General features: G+C 38.2%; 2 protein-coding genes and 1 pseudogene across 2 annotated transcripts; 2 read left to right on the top strand and 1 right to left on the bottom strand.

The window, feature by feature from the left end:
• The first annotated feature begins 7290 nt into the window (after positions 1-7290).
• Positions 7291-10827, top strand: LOC131019576 (uncharacterized). Its single transcript, XM_057948150.1, has 4 exons — positions 7291-7968; positions 8200-8424; positions 8527-8910; positions 9960-10827. Exons 1-4 carry the CDS (start codon positions 7372-7374, stop codon positions 10431-10433), a joined length of 1680 nt encoding a protein of 559 aa, XP_057804133.1. The 5' UTR covers positions 7291-7371; the 3' UTR covers positions 10434-10827.
• A 1452-nt stretch (positions 10828-12279) lies between these two features.
• LOC131019575 (pentatricopeptide repeat-containing protein At2g35030, mitochondrial-like) lies at positions 12280-15925 on the top strand (annotated as a pseudogene).
• LOC131023229 (probable carboxylesterase 18) lies at positions 14815-15784 on the bottom strand. The gene is made up of 2 exons (XM_057952770.1): positions 14969-15784; positions 14815-14886 (listed from the first exon to the last, which is right to left on the bottom strand). The coding sequence occupies exons 1-2, from the start codon at positions 15782-15784 to the stop codon at positions 14815-14817; spliced, it is 888 nt and encodes a 295-aa protein (XP_057808753.1).
• Positions 15926-22597: the final 6672 nt, after the last annotated feature.

The following is a 22597-nucleotide window of genomic DNA, read 5'->3' as shown; positions in this document are numbered from 1 at the left end:
TTAAAAGAAAATTTTAAGATCTTCTTTTTGAAAAAGGATCAAGTTCAGTAGAACCGGGTCAAAGCAAATTATTATTGCGAACAACCTGCTCTAATACCAATTGTTAGATCCCGGAAGATCTGGAATAGGTGTATGGGGGGGGGGATACACCTATGGGCAGTTTCAAAAACAACAAACTCAAAACAACATTTAACAGATAAAGAAAGGTTGAAGACTGATGCTGAAAAACGTTTCAGTAAAGATATCAGTTAAAGTCTAGACTATTAACTGATACACCCGTAGAGCTTCAGTCTTGGATTGAACAGAGAAGTGTTATGAACCTTACTGACTATCCGAAGATTTATCAGTTAGACTAATAACACACGCAGCGGAAAACTTTATCTTTTGAAAAAGCCGTTTGTGCTTAAGCACGATGTCAAGATCTTAGTTTCACTTTGCAGTTAGTCAATTCCAGTTAACAAAAGGATTTTGCACAGATAAGAAAGTAAATACTGAAAGCGATAAACGACAAAGTGAAACTAAGATCTTAACATCGTGCTTAATCACAAACGACTTTTTCAAAAGATAAAGTTTTCCTCTGCGTGTGTTATTAGTCTAATTGATAAATCTTCGGATAGTCAGTAAGATTCATAACATTTCTCTGTTCAATCCAAGACTGAAGCTCTACGGGTGTATCAGTTAATAGTCTAGAGTTTAACTAATATCTTTACTGAAACGTTTTTCAGTATCAGTCTTCAATCTTTCTTTATCTGTTAAAGGTTGTTTTGAGTTTGTTGTTTTTAAAACTGCCCATAGATGTATCTCCCCATACACCTATTCCAGACCTTTCGGGACCCAACAATATCAAAAAAAAAAAACTAAAGGAGATATAAATAAAACAACCATGTTCTGAAAAAATTCAAAAAAATACATGGTCTAAGGAACCGACTTATCCTCTATAAGAAGAAGCAACAGACAAGACGTTGTCAACCAAGAAAATTATTCGATTCCTGAAAGGAAATGGCCATGAAAAAACTTAAAAGAATTGAATTAGAAGTCGACATGAGTTAGTTGATTTGTTTCTTAATCTCAATATGAATGTCGAAGCCCATTGTCAAGACTCCGGACAAATGAATTTATTATTTGTCCTATGTCCGATATCAGATTCCGCTAGTAGCAAGTATATGGTCGATCCCACAAAGAGTTGGTGTATCTAGATTCTTGATGTCACATTATCACAATTATAAAAAGGTTGCACTTTGGTGTAAGTGCCAGGACTTTGGTTTGAACTGAATTGAAGAGTTTGGCTAGATGTAAATAATTGAAATAAAAACACAAAGAAATATCAATAATGAAAGGGCTCTGGTTTGGGCATAGTCTCGTTAGGTATAGTTTATTTTTTCGATTATCGGTTCAAGGATATTTGATGTGCCTGCGTGTCATTAGTCATAGGTTGTTTGATTAGTGAGGTGTGCCCCCATATGTCACGCTGTCATGAACACATACTCACATAAACCTCATTTGTGCCCCACGTTTGGGTTGAATTGGTTTATTTCTCCCATCTGATCTGGTCAAATTCCCCACGTCGAACTGTAGTCTCGTGGGTTTGCCCAGAACGTATTAATGCTCAGCAGACCCAAATGGCCAAAAGCATGCCCAAAGGCATACGACCACTCGCTCGCACCAGTCACATTATACGAAGATTTCCACAGTTTGTCCCGCTTACTGTAACCCGATCTTACCCAAAATATTATCGATCGATTAATATTCTCAGTTTGATCAAGTTATATTGGATTCAGATCTAGTGCTTCGTGAACATACATACACAGCTATTATGCCCACATCCGACCTCACGATATATTTAACCCATACCTAACTCGACTTAGCCCAAACCAGGAATTAAAACTTACCTAGGCATAATGAAATAAACAAAGGAAAATAGAATGAAGGAAAATAACATACTTGAATGCAAGATAAATGGTTTGAACGCTAAAGTGCAAAAATAAAAATATAAAGATAAAAATTAAAAGTACAAAATTGAAAGTGATGGTTGTCGTCACCAACTTTGGCCATAGCAAATAAAAATATAAAGACAAAAATTAAAAGTACAAATTGAAAGTGATGGTTGTCGTTGGGTAGAGCAGGGAACAACAATGGTCAAAACTTTACCTCTTTCTGGTTGAATATGCTCCCTTATTTATAGAGTGACAGTGGGCTAGGGCTTGGCGCATGAATCAGGGCCAACGTATTGGCTACTAGGGTTGATGGAAAATTTTCCTTCTACGTCAAATCCTAGTATCTCCGTATCTACTCGCTTTGGCAGATGATCTTCCCAGAAAGGTAAGTGGATCTATCACTTTTTTCTTGTCTGTGTGATTTAGTACGCCGCTTTGCCCGATTTCTATCCAAAGTCTGCTTTTTTTTTGGCCCGTCACTTTTACCTTGTGTTCTTTACCCTGGTCAAATTTCTATCTTCTTGACTCTGCACTTGAACACGACCCCATCCCGCACGGTACTCAGTCTAGATAAAAGTTGCATGAATGTTATGCCCACTAATAACTTTGAGTTCTTGTCTCTCTTGCAGAATGAGACCTGTTCTACCCATAAATGTACTCGCACGCCCTATGCCCTACAACGTGTCCTCGCAGACATAAAAATATAGAAAAACACAAGGAAAATCAATTGCTAGAATTGATTAATAATCAAGCTATGCGTTTCCAATTAAGCTTAACTTTGATTAAACAATGATCGGGTAACAAATTCATGTCTTAATCTCATTCGTTATCTAGCAAAGTTAAGCAATGGCCAATTGTTCATCCAAATAAAATAATTTAATCGAATAAAGCATAAACCATTGCAAGCAAAAGATAGGAATTTAGTTCATCATAGAGAAAATAATCAAAGCAAGAGAAAAGAAATCCATGAAATAAATACTGAAAAGGAAAATAATGAAATCTTACAAACTAAACTCGAAATTTCTCTGCAATGATGTTGATCAAAAAATTATATAAAACTAAATGTTTTTACACTTTCCAAAAGTTTTAGAGAGAATGAATTGCAAAAGAGTTGAGATCATCTATTGAAAACAGTTGTAGAAGCTTATAATTCCCGTCAATTATTAAGGTTAAACCGTCTCTGTCAGCTCGGTTGGGAGTGAGTTGCGACTGGTCGTGGTTTCTGCCCTATTTCGTATTCAACTAGCTAGCCCAACTCATTGTGCATCGCGAATGAGTCAATATTATGACTTCAAGTTATGCTCCCAGTCAGCTTGGCCCACTGTGCGTGTGAACCTAACAACAAGTTAAACATATTCATGCCAAAACTACTAAATTGTAATCTTCATCGAGTTATTTTGATGCAACCAGTCATCGTTAAACACTTTCTTTATATGACAAAAGTGATTTAACCAGTGAAAAGATGAATAAAATGAAAGTGTTTAACGATATATGACAAAACTTAATCTGTGTTACTATTTAATTTTGTTTATCGTTAAAAAGTGAAAAGATGAATAAAATGAATAGTCATTAGCAAAGGATGATTTAACAGATGACTGCTCAAGTCATCGTTAAAAAGTGAAAAGATGAATAAAATGAAAAACTTTTGTCATATAAAGAAAGTTCTCAAAGTAATAAAAATTTAATTTTTACCACTCCTAAATTGTCATATTCCTTGAATTCATCCTCATGTCACCATGACTGGTTGTATTTTTAAAACGATGATAACATTATGAATTTATGTGTTAATCTTATCCAATATAAAACAACTATATAAACCCAAGTTTTGTAGGATAGATTCAATTTTAAAAAGTTAGGTTTGGATTCAATAATTAGCACTTCATATAAAGTACTCCATTCGTCTCAATAAAAGCGGCTCCTTTCTTTTGGGCACGGAGATTAAGAAATGAATAGTTATGCTTTAATTAAGTGTGGTCCACCAAAATTAATGAGTTAATTAAGACTTCCTCAATCTAACTTCTTCTTCTTCTCATTGCATCTGGGTGACGACGCCAGCGGCGTCGGTGCCAGTGGTCGCCCCTCGTTGTCCTATCATCGCGAAACCAGACACCCAAATCAGACTTCACCTTCATCGATTTCTCTCTCCACCGTCGAACTAGCCGCCTGATAGCCGTAGCCCCCAAATCGTGCCACCCTCTCTGGTTTACCGGCGATGGCAGAGCCGCCACCGCCGTGCCCGAAATCCACGCAGCCAAGCCATCAGGCGAACCACCCCCAAGTTGCCACCGCTCCTTCGCATCCCTCTTCACCAGTTCGACAACTTCGCCTCTCTTCAGCCTCGCCTATTTACCAGGTGAACCATCCCCAAATTGCGCCACCCTCAGATCTAGGCGTTGACGCCGCTCCAAGCGATGTCGCCTCCCTTGGCTCTCGCCGCCGCCAACCGGAACCCTAGGCCCCCAATCCAGGGCTGCCGCCAAACCAGACGCTCCTCTATTTCTCTCATCTCTCTCTCTCTTGCCCCAAACAGAACACACACACCGTCGCCGCTCCTGCTATTGACGTCATTGGCGGGCCTTTTCCCGTCGGATCTAGAGGCACGACAACCGTAGTGGTGGAATTTTACAGAAGAGATGCGAAAGAAGAGAAGAGAGAGGCTGGAACGGTGGCGTTCGGCCAGAGGGGCGAGAGGAAGCTACCGGAGGAGCGAGAGATGGCGGCGACCATGGGGGTGACATCCGCGGAAGAAGAAGAGAGAAAGGGGGGCCATGGAGGTGGCGGGAGTGCTGCTATCTGTGTGTTTTGGGTGTGTGCATATGTTTTATTTTAAAGATGATTTAGGTTTAAGTAATTAAATTAATTAATTAAACTTAATTAAGTAATAAATATTTCATTTTAAGAAAGTAGCCACTTTTAGTGGGACAAACCAAAATGAAAAGGTGACCACTTTTATTGAGACGGGGGAGTACTATTTATGAAATTGATATTTTTGTTCCTTGTATTATTAATATATAGGATTAATTATATCAAATATATACTCCATCCGTCCTATTAAAAGTGACATGTATTTCATTTTGGGTTGCCCCATTATAAATAACCTGTTTTTCAAAATGACAAAAATTAATTTATAAAAAAATATAGGTCCTATCACTTTTAACCAATTTATACATTCTTCTTTATTTGCATGCTCATAAGTTTTATGCTCGTTATAGTGAGATAGAGAGTATCATTATCGAAAATGTTATATGGGCCGGTCTTTAAAGGCCCATTAATAGCTGAGCAATTATCTATCATGTGAACATTATAGAGAGGCCCACTGTAGTATAGTACATAACGTGACTACATTAGAATTTTGCTAGTAAAGCCCACGTTATAATATAACAACAGCCCACTAAACTTTGACAAATCAGAGAGAAATTATATACTAGTACTCCACTTATTTATAGGTTCAAATGACAATTTAAAGTATACAAACAACTCTCCATGGTTGCCATGCCTAGGCCTGTAAACAAACCAAGCCGCTCGCGAACTATTCGGAGCTCGGCTCGAAAAAAGCTCGTTCAAGTTCGTTTAGAGAAGCTTGTAAAATAAACAAACCAAACTTGAGCTTAGTAGTATTCGGCTCGTTAGCTCGTGAATATGTTCGTCAAGTGATTCAGTTTGAAAAATATAAATTATTAGTAGACACAACTTATATGTATCCATTAAAATTAATAATAATTGTATTAAATCACTAATTAATTTTGTTTGTTATAAGAAAATAATTAATATATTTATTATTTTGAATAAAATAATTTATTTTTAAAATAAAATAATCAATATGTTGAATATAAATATAAATTTAGAAAGTTTGTATAGGCTTGATTAGGCTTGTGAGCCGCTCGCGAGCCTCAAAGTATTCGGTAAGTAAAGTTCGGGATTCGATTCGATACTAAACAAACCAAACTTGAGCACACCACTATTCGGTTCAGCTCGGTTCGATTACACCCCTAGCCATGCCACATAACATGTATTGTGGTTATATTTTAACGGGAAAAAAAAAGACATGGTAAGTTTTTTGGTTCTTTATCTAGACTATTAATTTACAATTTTTGTCTTATTTTGCTCACCATGGTACAAAAATAAAAATTATTCAAAATGCATATCGAATAACAATTGTAAATCTCGTCATCATTAAAAGAAAAAGAAGAAGAATAATTTAGAAGCTTCATTTTCCCACCCTCCGTCCCTCCCTCTTATTTAAGACAACAACCATCTCTTAAATAAAATCATCATTTTGAATTCTCATGCTTAAAAATAGTATTAAATAAATGAAAAATAATTATTTTTTGACGAACAAGATCCAAGCATCCATAAATAGAACTCACAAAATTTTTGAAGGATAAAAAAGGCTATGAAAAATAGGGCAAATAGCGTCAAAATCCCTATACTTTCCCCGTTTTCGCATATTTCCCCTGACTTTAAAATTTCGCGATAGAATCCTTGAACTTAAATCCCATTCGAGTTTCTCCCTTAAAAATGGCCGGCGATTTAAGTAATGCTGACATGGAGCCCGGAAATCCACGTAGGATTAAATTCCGGCATAGTAAGCGACGTAGTTTTACTTAATAACGTGAAACATCGTTGTTTTATCCTTATTTAGGGATTTAAATGTCATCCAACATAGAAATTTAGGGGAAAATTGATTTCTTACGCAAATTAGGGTTGTTCTTGAGAACAAAAAAAACACCAAATCCATGCCCTCATCTTCATCATTCCGGCAGAACTTCAGCCACAAGGGGCGAGTAATATGTGGCCATGGACTCCCAGCTTCAATGATGATTGTAACGGCATCACCAAGAATATATGGTTTATCACTGTCGTTCCTCAAGTCAAGAGATTTTGATGGCGGGCGGGGGCTGACGCAAAATACTTGTTTTGGTTTGGGTTCAAATTAACAAGAGTGAGAGAGAGAGAGGTTTTGTGGTCGCCGCCGGTGACCCGCGACACCAACGGCGCCAGAATCTCCAAAACTCGGAGGACTTCGGTTGAGAGCAAGCGGCGCGACTCCATAGTGCTTCTGAATGAGAGGATCCGCCGTGAGCACTGCAAATAGGGTTATTTAAATTAGGGATAAAACGGCGCCGTTTTGGGGTTCATTAAATGACTCAGCACAAGCTTCGCCACATAGGCGACACGTCATTGCATTAGTTGCCGGAAAATGTCATTAAGGAAAAATTGCGCATCGGATCAAAGGTTAAGGATTCTATCGCGAAATTTTAAAGTTAGGGGAAATATGCAAAAACGAGGAAAGTATAGGAATTTTGACGCTATTTGCCCTAAAAAATATTGCTCATTTCAAAATCCCCCTTAAATAGACTTCCAAATCCAAACCAACAAAACCCCAACCCCCAATCTTCCCGCCCCCTGTCTCGCGCACACACACACACTAGCTCAAATGTCAATCTCCGCCGCCATCCACCGCAGTCTGTTCAAAGACAAGGACGGCGGCGGCGGAGCTCGAGCTCTCTCCGCCATCATCAAGCACCGGTTCCTCAGTTTCTTAATCTGGCAATCCCTCCAATCAACCCTCCTACTCTTTCTCTCCAAAACCCTTCTTCTTTCCCTCTTTACTAAATACCCCTTTTCTCCCATTTTTCAATCCCTAGTCTACTTCGTCTGCTTCCACGTCTCGCTCCTCATCGTCTCTGTCTCTCTCTTCTTCATCTCTTCCGCGCATCCTCTGCCGTTCGCCTCCCCTCTCGAAATCTCCCTTTCGTTTATTCGCCTGATATTTGTTTCTGGAGGTGAGCAGAGCTTGTTGAGGACGAGGGTCAGAGTGTCGTTGACCTTCGTGCTGTTTGTGTGCCTTTGTGCTGTGTCCGGCGCGGTTTCGGCGATTTCTGTGTGCTGGGGTTGTGATGTGTATTATTATTTTGATTCGGGTTCGAGTAGGGTTGGTGCTTTGGGGTTTAGGGGTTTCGTGATCGGCTTGTTTTATGGCTTGCATTATGTGTATAAGCAACGGTGGGTTTTCAGGTTTCCGATAATTCAGGTAAATGGTTGTTCAAATCTTCTTCACTAAGTGAAATTTGATCATTGATGATTGTTGTGTTTATGTGGATTTCTTTTTCTTTAATGCTGATTGACTATAATTTACTTAAATTGTTTCGATCATCAGTTATATAGATTAAGAGAACCGTATGATCCAGTACTAATGTATGAAATAAACTGCAATTTGTGTTTCCTTTTTTGATGTACTGACTAAAGCTAATTATGCAAACAGCGCCCTCCGTTCTTCAGCTACAAAATGGGGCTTCCGTTGTCTATTGGACGGGCGTTAAGGTTTTCTGCTGTTGGCTTTGCACTATCAGGGATGCTATCTTTTTTCCTGCCTAATGAATACAAAAGTCAAAGTTCTGTTGGAAAGTTCATTGTCGAGCAGATTGTTTTCTACCTTGGGAGTTTTGTAGTAATTCTTTGCTGGGAACTAAGCCACCATCTGCATCAGGTTTCTCTTAACCGACTGTTTCTCCTAAAACTGTTGCATTCACTTTTTAGTAGATTTCGAGTATTTAAAAACATTATGTACTCTGTTCTGATCACTCTGTAGGTTCTACATACCAAGAGATTTGTATTTGCACCCCCAAAAGGATCAGCAGCAGCAGAAACAAATCCAAGTGAGCCACTCCTGGCCACAATTGAAGAAAGCACCCCAAATTCACTTTTGCAGTATCTTGCTTATCTCGATCTCTGCATGGTGTGTGAAAATAATGTTGATTCATGGCGCCGAGCTGCCTTCTTTGAGGAGACTGGCGAGACTTATAGAAGAGTTATAGCTGCTTGCTTACGGCCTCTAGAACAGTTTACCCAGAAACTAGCTGAAGGTCTAGAGTGCTCTTCAGCTGAAAAGTCAATGCAACTGTCTGACCAGTTAACTTCACCAACGGAGCGGCTTGCTGTTCTGAAACTCTATGAGTCATTTTTTGATGCACAGGTATGACGTCAATAGTCCAGGATCACAGCACATCAAAGTAATGTTTTAATTTTTGCTTACAAAACAAAAGAAGTAAATGTTTTAATTGATTTTGGCTGTTTACCATCAGCTCTCTTTTTTTCTGGCTTACTCGGCCTCATATAATCTCTCATGTATTTTGGTTCTACTGTTTTACTTTCCTTGATTTTTATCTATCTCTGTGTTTTAGCCAAAACACTTATTTCATCTTTCCCATATTTGCCTATATTTTGTAGTTCTCACTTTGTGAAATCCATTTTATTCAACTATACTGTTAAATGATATATTTGGTATGGTTATTCACTCCATGAAGGTTTAAGGAAGTCTTATTGTTAAGGAATGAGGGCATGCTCTTTATAAATTTGCTATTTTTCTTGCTGCCTGGGTAGTGTGATTAGTTTCTTCCACATGTTATACAAAGGTTTAGTAGTTGTATGTATGGGTTAGGGAACTGTTGCTGATACATAGACTGAAAAGGAATTTGAAGCAGAAATTATCTGAACCATCAACAATGGGAAGCCCATGATAGACCAGATTTGATCAATAATACCGATAAAAAAGCTTAGTAGTGCTAAGAAATTATTTGAACCATCATTCTTTATTTAAATTTAATTTTCTTGCCATAGTACATTTCCAATTTTTGGTTTCACAAAAATGTATCCCCAATAGGGCTACTCAACAATAAATTTCTTATTTATGGATGCTTGATTTGTATTCCTGTTATTTTGTTTTATTTATAGTCCTGTGTCTTCCTTTAGTACGAAGAAAGTATGTGTTTGAACATGTCATCAGAAAAGCATGATGATTGCATGTGTTTTTGAATATGAGCGCACCTCTTAATGCTCATATTTCTTTGACAACCATGCATGTTGCCACAGAGTTGGCGACACATTCTTGGTAACAGACATTGATTTGAGTATGATCACTACTATTTGAGATAGAGAACTACTCAATGAAAAGAAGCAACTAACTATATTTGTCTCTTATATTATGTAGCATTCACTTACTAATTTATGTTTCCAATCATGCAGCTGTGTGCATGGTGTGCACGGGTTGTTGCTTCATTGACTTCAAGGTCGCGTAAGGAGGACAAATTTGGTGTTGCTCAACTCTCAGGGAGTAATGCTGCTGTAATCTCAACATTGTTATCTAGTTTATTAGCTGTGGAAACTCTCATGGGAAAGAAAACCAACGTACAGTCGGCACATTTGATGGGTCCTGCTGGAATCAAATGGGCCACCGTCAACACTGGCAGAAGGGAGTCAACAGCCGGTGCGATGGGGAAAATAAGAGGGAGCCCTCTGTATGCCAAAGCTTATTCAATGGCTGATATCCTGAAAACTTCAATTTACTGCATTGCATCTGCTTTTCACAATGAGATGCTGAACAGTGGGAAAGCAGGTCTCCTCGAGAAGGATTGGATTATTAGCAGTAAACCACTTTATGGAACTCACGAGCTCCTCCTACACAAATTGAGACTTTTCTTGGACTACCAGGCGAACTAGTGCCTCAACCGTGCGTGCTCTGACATGCTTTTCTTTGTGGAGACAAATTCTTGAGAGGCAACATTGTGGGAGTTGTTTCCTCTTGAATCAAGTAAAATGTGGCCGAATTGTGCATTTTTGACTGGGATCTGTAGCACCTAGAAGAAAACATCTGTAGAGGAATCATGTTGCCTAAGTCTTGGTTGAATATTTTCTATACTGTAATATCATGACAAATTGGAAGATTCCTAGAGAAGGAAAACCAAGAAAGAAGTTGTGTTGTCAAAAATTTCTTGTTTTGCATGCTTGCGGATACTGCTTAGCTAACAGATTTGTGTTATACATGTGTAGTGCTGGTTTGATTGATGAACCATCATTTTATATTAGGAAAACCAGCAAGGATTTTGGTTGAAAACGTTGTTGTATTTGAGGTGCAAGATTCAGTAGAAGATGAGTGGTGATGCCAATGAAAGTACATTTGTTGATGTATTTCTCTTTTTATTATACTCTATGTGCACTTTCCACCATATACGAGTTTTGGTATATTCAACATTCTATTAGGAGCCTCCCTGATAAGGTCCAAATAGCAAGCTTATCTGCCTAGGCGAACCGTGCCTTTCCTTTATACTCCTACTACTTACTGACAAGTCTGAGATACGATCAATAGCACCCACATCCAGATGAGAGCAACAGCCAAAACTGAAATCTAGTCCCTATATGCAGGAAAGATGGTCAAACCTAAAATTAGTGTTTTTCTTTACGTAACGACCCTCAGATTGAGGAATTATTACCCTTCATTATCACGCTTCTTGAAATAAATCTGATTTGTGTCCTCTGGGCGCTCGTAGATACAGAAAATCAGGAATATGGCCAACTGTTAGTTATCAGAGCTTATTTTGTTGGAGTTGAAGAACAGAGCAAGCTTGCATTCAGGACCAGCTTTATTTTTTCATGCACAAGGATTCTGTTCTAAATCAAATCATGTCTTCATAATCAGGTCCCTTTAGCATGTTGAACAAGTTTGAAAGTGGAAGAGAGCAATGTAACCCATCAACAATTGATTTTTTTTTTTTTAAATTTTATTACAACGTATTCAGAATACCATAATCATCTTCAATTTATAGATTTTAAGAATTAGATGTGTCCCATTGCATGCTGTGTAGTGCCTTATTTGATGAAATATATATATTTATCTCATGTAATTTCAAAAAAAAAAAAAAAAAAAAGACAAATGTCCCTTTTATATGTTTATGTGCACTCAAATAAATGAATTGTGTGAAGTGAATGTCACAAGACTCACAACTCTCCATCATTTTGAAATCAAACTCAAATAATTTCGAATCTCATTGATTATGACATATTATTAATATGAGCAAGTGTTATTTGGACAAAATTTGTCCAGACAAAAATAAGGTTAATTTTTTTATAAATTTTGGTTCAAGTTTAAAAATAATTTAGTTAGTTTTATTGTTTTCTCCATATTTTAGTTTTTTGTAATTTTTAACAATTTTTTTTATTTTCTAGAGTATTATTTTATTTGTAGTTTTTGTACTTTAAAAATAATAATAATTAATAAGGTTATTAAAAAATTACAATATAAAAATAATAATGAAGTTAGCTAAATTCTAATATAGTATTTTATTTTGAACCAAAATATTTAAATAAATTTATTTTATAAAGTATTTAACCATATTTTGTCCAAATAGCATTATTGTTATTATATTTAAAAAAAGTTTTTTTTTATTATTTATTTCTCTTTCTAAATCAATTTACGTAAATTTTAAATTTATATAATTTTTTACCAACAATCTCTATATTCATAACACTATCACAATAATAAGTATCATCCTTGCTAAAAACTGTAGAAACTATATCAACTATCAAGCACAAACCCACTTTTTCTCAACAAAATTGGGTATTTTCATTTTCTTACTTAATGAATAAATAAATTTGAAAGGGGGTTTGTGCAATTTCCGTTCATAGCATTAAACATGCGCGGGCTCTGCAGACCTCGAGCACCGCCGAGGCGGGCGGTGATCGGAGGCGGATCATCACGGAGACTCCAAACAGCGACACTAAACGCCGCCGTATTCTGTGAGTTCAGTTGTCTCTTGTGTAATAGAAAACACAGGACCCCTTACGCACCGTACACAACCACCGCCGTTGCAATTTCAAACTCACGAGGCAGTACCTTTTCGCGCAGCAGATTTACGGAAGATTGTAGAAATGAATATGATTCAATCAAAAGTACCAGCTCGAGCTCAATTTATGATTATAATGTACGAATAGGGGAAATGGGTAGGATAGGAAACGTTAAAGCAGCACGCAAACTGTTCGAGGAAATGCCTGATCGAGACAAGGTATCGTATGCTTCGATGATAAGTATTTATCTTAAGTACGATGAGTTTCACAAGGCTGAGAGTCTTTATTTTGAGATTCCTGAAGGGTTGAGGAGCATTGTGGTGGATTCTGCTATGGTGAATGCTTATGCTAAGGGTGGTAGAATCAATAATGCAAAGGAGGTGTTCGATAAAATGCCCGAGAGAAATGCATTCTCTTGGACTAGTTTGATCTCGGGATACTTCAAATTAGGGAAAATTGATGATGCTGTCGAGCTCTTTTGGAGAATGCCTGATAGTGAGAAAAATTGTGATTACGTGGACAAATATGATTACGGGGTTTGCACGAAATGGGTTGGTCGATGAAGCTCGAGTTGCTTTTGATCGCATGCCCCTGAAAAATGTCGTGGCGTGGACTTCAATGATCAAAGCATATGTGGAGACTGATCGAGTTGATGAGGCGTTTGCACTCTTTCGTGTGATGCCAGAGCACAATCCGTATGCTTGGAACATTATGATAAGTGGGCTTTTGAATAAGAATAGAGTTGATGAAGCCAATGAGCTGTTTGATTCAATGCTGTGGAGAAATGCTATTTCTTGGACTATCATGGTAACGGGCCTTGCAAGAAATGGGATGACTGAGCTGGCAAGGAAATACTTCGACCAAATGCTTAACAAGGATGTTCCAGCATGGAATGCAATGATCACAGCCTACGCTGATGAAGGCCGTATGGTTGAGGCTGGTGAACTTTTTAACATGATGTCTAAAAGAGACATCATCACTTGGAATACAATGATTGGTGGCTATTCCATGGGCCGGCATGAGGATGAAGCCTTCCGGCACTTTGATTTGATGCTTCAAAGTGGCATTAGGCCGAATGAGTCGAGTGTTACTAACCTGCTGACTTCATGTGGAGGTATCATGGGGGTGCTTCAAGCTCACGGGCTCATTGCTCGCCTTGGGTTTGAGATGTTAACATCAGTTGCTAATGCTTTGATTACAATGTATCATAGAAGTGGTGATGTCATCTCAGCTCGAATTGCTTTCCAAAATCTTGATGCAAAGGATGTTGTGACTTGGACTGCAATTATAGTAGCTTATTCTAATCACGGATATGGCATAGAGGCTTTGCAGGCATTTGCTCAGATGCTACGATTAGGGCACAACCCGGATGAAGTTACGTATGTGGGAGTCTTGTCAGCATGTAGTCATGCTGGTTTTGTGAAGAAAGGTCGAATGCTTTTTGACTCCATAAAGAGAGGTTACGGCATAGAACCCACAGCGGAGCACTACTCCTGCCTCAGTTGACATCCTAGGGCGAGCAGGGCTTGTTAAGGAGGCTGTGGAAGTGGTGGATGAGATGCCTCGTGATAAATGTGATGGTGCAGTTCTTGGGGCCTTGATTGGCGCTTGCAGGTTGCTTGGAGCTGACAGAGTGGCAGACCATATAGGCGCTGAACTAATAGAGCTTGAGCCAGCCAGCTCCGGTGGATATGTGCTATTGGCTAATTTGTATGCGGCATCTGGAAAATGGGATAAGTTCTCGCAGTTAAGAAGGAAGATGAAGGAAAGAGAAGTTAGGAAAGTTCCTGGTTTCAGTCAAATCGAAGTCAATGGCAAGACTCATGTGTTTTTGGTGGGCGACAGAGCTCATCCTCAACTGAAGGAGATTTACAAGTTTCTCAATGAGAAACTCATCCCCGAAATGAAATCACTTAGGTGAATAATACTTGTTATACTTATATCCCTATGAATTTGATCAGACTCAATAGTCAATACTCAGGCTTGTAGGTTTGTTTGTTTGTTTGCTTTATCAAAGATTAGGTTATGGGGGCTCCCTTCTTGAAACTGATGCAGGTGAATTATGTTCCTCTCTCTCTCTAAGAAGATGATTGAGACAGGAGAGCTTCATACATGTATTACAAAAACATTATTCTCTTATTCAACCTTTTATGCAGGAATGATGCAAATAATATTCTCTGACGCTTACAATTGCATTCTGGTGCAGAGGGCTATGACAAGTTGATCACTTGATCCCGGACGAAGTTTGCCACATCATTAATCAACAAAGCAAACTCAGGCAGTTCCGGAAATGCATAGAAGCCATGAAATGCATTCGGATACTCAGCCACCACTACTCGCTTTCCGCAATTCTTCAACCACTCAACATATTGTCTGTCCCAATCCTGCAGCGGATCATTCCCTCCCACAATCACCAAACTAGTTGGGAAGTCGAGATTCGTAAGAGCTGCAGCAGCCTCAGAGTTTGCTACGTTGGCTGCGGGGTGGTTTCTGTCCGCACCCACTGGTAGAAACTCCCTCCAATACATGTCCGTCGACTCCACACTAAGCATTGGTGCCTTTGTCAACCTCAGCTCCGACTCTGTCCGCTGTTGGCCTCCAAAAAAGGGCTGCAGTCCCAACATTCCGACGATCCTTATTTTATGAAACTGCTCAGCTTGCTCAACTGCTCTAACTGTTACATGATGAGCTATGTTGCCACCTGCACTGTCCCCTCCTATAAAACATCTGCCGAGGTCAGCATTGGCAGGTAAAACGTCGTAGTGTCGTGCATCGATGAACTTGAGGGCGTCAAAGCCATCCTCGTATTGACTAGGGCACTTGTGCTCGGGGGCGAGGCGGTAGTTGACAGACGCTACGACTGCAGGGACTCGCGCGGCTACATGGCTGCAGAGATGATCGAAAACCTTGGAGTCGGGGCCGTACTTGGTGAATCCACCGCCGTGGAAATACACAATGAGGGGCAGTGAGGCGGAGTTGGGCGTGGTGGGGATGAAGAGGCGGAACCAGAGATCGCGGGAGGGGTCGATTGTGATATCCGAAGTGGAGATAGGGATAGTGTTTATGAGCTTGGTGGCAGGTGCTGATGCTTTCAAGTCTACGAGCTTCAAGACACGTCGGTTGAGAGTGCCGTCGGAGCGTGTGGTGAGATATCCGATCAATACCGATATCAACAGCTTCAATCTTGTCAACAATGGCAGCCGACGCGATTCTATGTTGTTATTACCCATTTTATTCTCGCAGCTGCTGCTCTCTTGTCCTATAAGAATGGTGGGATGGGATTTGTGATTTGTGAGTATTACTATTGATAATCCCTAGCCGATGGTATGAATCTTGTCCTATTATTAATGGGAGATGTGATTTACAGCTCAGTTTTTGGCTTGGAGCGTTTAATATTGGACTTTGTAAATTACCTTGTCGGGCCAGTATAATCAATCATAACTATTCCCTCCATCCCACGAATCTTGACACGTTTGGATTCGGCACGGAAATTAAGGAATTGTAGATTAATGTTTTAAGTGTGTAGTTAATAAAATATAAAATTGATAAAGTAATGGAGAGAAGATAATAAAAGTGATAAAGTATGAGAGAGAGAGAGAGTAATAAAAGTGATAAAGTAGGAGAGAGAATGTAATAATTATTACCCAAAATGAAAAGGTGTCAAGATTCGTGGGACGATCCAAAAAGGAAAATGTGTCAAGATTCGTGAGACGGAGAGAGTACAACTTTATTTTCTACATTTCCAACAAAACTTACTACTCCCTCCATCAGCCAAAAGTGGACCACTTTGGCTGGGCACGAGATTTAATAAAATTGGTGATAATTTTGATGTTGTAGAGAAATGGTCCCATCACTTTATGAGATGTGTGGTTGAGATTGAATTTGAGGTGATTTTTTTGTAAATAAAGAGTGTTTGTAAGGATAAAAGATTAAAGTGGATGATGTGACCATTTCTATAAAATTATTTTGTTATTGTTAATTAGAGTTTACTTCATCAATTTGGGTATATAATTATTTTTATTTTTATTAGTTAATAATTCATTGTTAGGGCTGAAAAATTCAAGGTTAGGTATATGATTTTTAAAAATTCAAATATTTGAAAATAAAAATTAAGTGTAAAATTTAAAATATTATAATAAATTTATTTTTATAAACATATAATTAAAATAATATGGACATGATGATAAACGCAAAATTGTGGAACTAAGTCTCATCTTAATTATAATAGGAGATGGTTGCAAAATAAAAGATTATTATTAAAAGGGATGATTTCGAAAATTGTGATTTGTGATTTCAAACAGAAAGAGAAAACAAAATTGTGACAAAAAAATTGTGCTATCTATAAAGGGAAAAGTAGTAATTTAGCCCCTATTATAAACACTCATAAAACTTCTGGCATCCTATACTCAAAATTCGATCAATTAGATCTGTCGTGTTTCAAATTGAGTGCAATCAAGCCCTCCGAAGAGGGCCAACAACAGTTTGTCAAAATAAAATTATTACTTGTTACACTTAAATGAAAGTTCAAGCTTTTGAAAGGAATTCCGCACAGATCAATACCCCGCTTCACTTGAATTGAGCGATGCGAACAAGTTCACATCAATTCTGACGTGGTTATTGTTGATGTCATCGAATTCCTGAAAACATCGAATTTAACTCTAATTACATGATTGTTGGGGTCTCCATTATCAGAGAAATTTAGAAAAGTTAAATTTTGCGACGAGGCGACCTCGATTTAGTCATTAATTCCGGCGTACGGCACGAACATGAAGATCATGTCGTGGCCGGCGAAGGGCACCATGACGTAGATGAAAAATGTAGAGAAGGGAGGGGACGAGCCATGTGTTGGGATGGATCTTTGGTAGGGATTTTGGAGGGGTGGAGAGCGCGGACGATCTCGAAGCCAGCATTGCCGGTGAGGGTAAGGATGCGGGAGTCGACGGTGCATCCCACATCTTCATTATGAGGGCAACCGCAATGCCACAATATTTATTGAATGTCGCCCCCAATTTCTACCACCTCCGTCGCCGCCACCACCACTATTTCTTCTATTTTATCTTCATTATCTCTCGCACAAGTCTTTCTCCCCTCTCTGCCGCAAACTCTGAGGTCGCCCTACTCTTTTCATGGCTCAACTCTTCTTCTTCTCCATCGTCGACATTCTCAAACTGGAATCCTCACGATTCCGACCCCTACAAATGTCCATTTATTTCATGCTCGTCTAGTAATTTTGTGACGGAGGTTAATATATATCCAATTTCTCCACCTTGCATTACCCTTCCCTTTCCAATCTCTCGTCTCTCAACTTTTTTGAAATCCTCACCATCTCCGGTGCCAATCTCACTATAATAAAGTAATAAATAAAAAATAAACAAACAAACGGCGTCAGTTAACCGTCAGCAGGAAAGCTTGATTACACTCAATTTGGAACATGAGGGATATGATTGATCGAATATTGAGTATAGGATGCTAGAGGCCATATATGTGTCTATAATACGGGTAAAATTGCTACTTTCCCATCTATAAATATTTTATTAAATTGATCTTTTAAGGACACACAGGTTAAAGTTGGGGGAATAAGAGTCTTCGATTCTAATATGACTTTCACTACTAGAAAATACATGTGTAACTACGAGCCCAAAATTTTTTTAGGCCTGTAATTTTGGATGTTTTGCAAATATAGGACAAAATTTTTTGGGCTTGCAATTATAGGACAAATTTTCAAAAATTCGGCATAAATAGGACAAATTGAGCCCGAAAAATCAATTTGTCCTACAATTGCAAGCCCGATTTTTTTTTTCCCTACATTTGCAAAATGACCAAAATTACGGGCCTAAAAAAAACGAGAGAGTAGATATAATTTTTTTTTTAATTTTTAATCTTTAAATAAATATAACTTTTACAATTCAAATCAAATATTTACATAAAATATGTCAAATTAAAGCTCTTATTGTGATCTTGATATGCATATTACATATTTTATAATTAGTCGAATTTTACAATTTTAGAAAGAAATAAAATTAAGTAATTAAAAGATAAAAAAATTAAAAAAAATATACTTTATAAATAAACCTTGAATTTTATTATAACTCCAAATTTCCCACTCAAATTGAAATCTTGTCTTTTTAATGGCTATTTTATTTCCTTTTTTCTTCCCCTATATTTTCTTTCCTTGCGTGACAAAAAAATTAATATCTTGCCACTCCAAAATTGCAACTCAAAATATTTAATATGCATATCAAATTAAAGATCACAATAAGAGCTTTAATTTGATATATTTTATGTAAATATTTTGTTGGGTCCCGGAGGGTCACAGAACTGGTGTACGGGGGGAGGGAATACACAGTAGGCTATTTTTCAAAATTCTTTTGAATGACTTTACTGATACTGAAAGAAGTAGACTAAAGTCAACAGTCAAAGTATGTTTCAGTTAAAACAGGGGTGTAGACTGATACTGAACTGACTTCAGTATTTTGATTTCCGTTAGGCACAAAGCTTTAACTGATAATTCACGTAAGGTTTCAGTCTAGATTTTGAAATCAGATAAGTGTTATGAATCTTACTGACTATCCAAAGATTTGTCAGTTAGACTAATAACACCAGCAGCGAAAAATAAACTTAAAAAATAGCCTTTGTAATTAGCACTTTGTCAGATATTAATTTTCTCTTTTTAGTTTATCAATTTCAGTGTAATAAAGAGTTTGTGCACAACAAAGGAAAGTAAATACTGAAAGCGATAAACAACACGAGATTTTTACATGGTTCGAAAATAAGTTCGTACGTCCACGGTCAGTTGATCACACTGACAATCACTTTGGGCTTGTGCTTACGGGTGCACATCAAACCTTAAAGTGAAACAAGGTTTCAGTGCTAATACACTAGATTGGACTTCTCGTCTTCTTCTCAGCTCGCAGTTGCAAAGACTACACTCGCCTTGCTTGCGGGGGCTAAGAACTCTTGAGTTCAGACAACTGTCTCGAACTCACACTTTCTCAAACTCTCTTTTTTCTTGGTTGAAAAGGGGTTCGAAATACCAACAGGATTACAGAGAACATGCTCTCTGTAATCAGGGACTTAGGTTAGGGATTTTACTAGGGATTTGCCTGAGGATGTAAGAGAATTTGGGTAATCAGTAAACTGATTTAGACTTAGAATATTCTCTTCTTCGATTCAAACTTTAAATGGCAGTGAATAGGTTGAGTTGCAATTTTGGCAGAGATTCAGCTTGAGTGTTTGAATTGGTGAAGATTGAAGATGATCATCGAACTCTATTTATAGGCAAAGTCTTGAATAGATTCGTTGGCAAGATGATCTTCAAGAATTTGGCCGTTGTGAGATAGATTTGAATTTTTCGCTGAGGCTTTAATCTTCGAGGCTCCTGATTTGTTGAGGAATGGCGTCTCTAGCTATAGGAGCATATATGGTGGTTTCTGAAAAGTTAGCACCAAAAAGGAAGGCTCTGCTCAGGAAAGGACGATCTTTAATATCTCCGCATGTAATGCTGTTGTACTTGGTGTGTACGTGGCTTCTTTTTAAGTTAAGGTTCAGTCCGATGAAGAATGTCAACTGATACTTGACTTAAGTATCAATCCGCTAGATCCACGTGGCCAGCATTAGTTGTTCAGTCATAATTGAATCTTCAGTCAAGTCTTCGTAATACATCAGTATTTGACTTCAGTCTTTTCAGTTACGATCTTCAGTCAAGCGATCTTCAGTCCTTCGATCTTCAATCCAGCTAGTTAACTGAACTCTAACACTTGAGTTCAAAAGGATCTGAACTATAAAAAGAAAATCTAATTTTGGTATCATCAAAACTTAGGGTAAGGATATCTTTATATATATAAAAAGTAAAGTAAATGTAATTTAATTCAATTGCAAGTATATAATTGAAATTGGAGGGTAAAAATTATAAGTAAGAAACCGCCAACCATCATGTGTTGAATTGGCAGAATATTTCCAAAACCGCGCATCTAATTGCCATAATATTGAACTTACAAATGGTCAAGAACAATTCAATTCCATATATTTTTAATTTTCGTTTTTTTTTTCAATTATATTTTTTAAAAATTACATAGTATATTTTATATATTAAAACTATTAATAGAACATTGTGTAACTATGCTAAAACATTAAATGGTCAACAACAATACACACGCATAAAAGAATTATATATGTGTGTATATATATATATATATATATATATTTAAAATTATATATTTTATTTATTTGTTTTTACATATTAAAAAAGTATTAATAGGAAATTATGTAATTATTATTATCAATTGATAACATGTGTACTATATATGTTGTTTTAAGAACTATTAACTCAATAATTTCATCTAATAACTAATTAATTAATTATTAATTAATTCTTAAAATTTTGTATTTTCATGTACTTTCTCACTACTCTCATCCAAGTAATTAAATCCTACTATATAAAATAGAAAAGTGAATAATTCCTTTTTAAAATAGGGATACTATTTTATTAAATTGCGATTTTATAAAAAGGAAAAGAAAAACCTAAAAACCCTTGAAAGCACACGAAAAGCAGACTAAGGGCCGGGCCTCATTAAAACCTTTCCATGGAAAACCCAATGGGAAAAACCAGGAGAGGAAAAAGAGTACCCGTCTAAGACAAACCAATAGGGCCAGAAGAGCGGAAAGGAAAGTTTCTGAAACTCCGGCCTAACCATCATCCCAAAACGATCCCGGCTCCAGCTGACCAAAACCAAAACAAAAAGAAAGACGAAGTCCGGTAAGGCACCATCGCCAGAAACAAACAGAAAGAAAAAATAAAGAAACAACAACTCGAGAAACGAAACATCAAACAAACCCAACAAGCAATAGAGAAGCAGGACATGGGCCGGTAAGATGCCGTCGCCCACGTCCCAAACCAAACCCACGCACACGAGAAAAGTTCTCGACCCTCTCGAGCAAGAGCTCGCCCGCAGAAACAAAAGGCAGCACACGAGCAGAGAACCACATCAAAGAATAACGAGCAGAGAACCACAGCAAGAGCTCGCCCACAGGAACAAAAGGCGAAAGCTAGAACCACAGCACGGACGCCGAGTCCTGCTCACGTTCAGCGCCCAAAACTGCCAAGAAGAAGGCAGAGACACGGCTCTCCGAAAAAGGCACGCAAGAGAGCCGAAAAAAGGCTTCAGCCACGAACGGGGACCAGCGCAACGACGACAATTCATGCTGCCCCAAAATCTCGAAGTCGATAAGAAGAAATTCTTACCACCGAGCTGCCAAAGAAGCCCGACCGTTTGAACCCCAGTTTTGAGCGCACCCAAAGACTGAAAAAAGGTTGAAACGACGCTCCAAACCAACTGCTCCTCCTTCATCAGCGCCAGACACGCAGGATGCCACCAGGACTCCCAACGGCCTATTTTCGTATGATGCGCACATGGCTATGCGTATTCATGTCTCTTGCAACCGCAAGTTTAATATCATCAATAGCAAAAGACCACAAACCTTCGACACGATCATTACTAGACATGATATCCGCCGGTTGATTCCCTTCTCTAAAGATGTGAGAGACGATCAAGTTGAAGTTTTGAAGAAGACGCAAAGTATTCTTCCAGGAAGCAAAAAAACGCCAAGGAACGTCCATAGATCTGAACTCAAGCAGACGAACAACATACATGGAATCCGACTCAATCCACAAGTAAAGCCAATTCCTGTCATGAGCAATGTTGATAGCGGTGATGGCAGCAAGAAGTTCGGCTTCAAAAGAAAAGCCAGTGCCGCCCTTAATGTGGAAGCAACCACGAACGACCGCATAGTGATCCCTGAAGACGCCACCAGCTGCAATGATTCCCGGCGCTCCCAACGCAGAGCCGTCCGTGTTAACTTTGATCCAGGGAGAAGTAGGCGGCCACCAATGGACCTCCACCATATAAGGTGGAGGAGACGGACGACTGCTAACACCAATGGCACGAGAAACCAAGTACGTCCGACCAAGTGTTGCTAATATTGCCAATATCTTTAAAATTGAGATCAATTTCTTTAAAAAAAGACTTGACGAAGGCCAAGATCCG

This window comes from Salvia miltiorrhiza, chromosome 4 (assembly GCF_028751815.1).
Source record: "Salvia miltiorrhiza cultivar Shanhuang (shh) chromosome 4, IMPLAD_Smil_shh, whole genome shotgun sequence".
Taxonomy (NCBI): Eukaryota; Viridiplantae; Streptophyta; class Magnoliopsida; order Lamiales; family Lamiaceae; genus Salvia; species Salvia miltiorrhiza.
The sequence above is the reverse complement of the archived record's forward strand: the minus strand, read 5'-3'. Positions and strand labels throughout refer to the sequence as shown.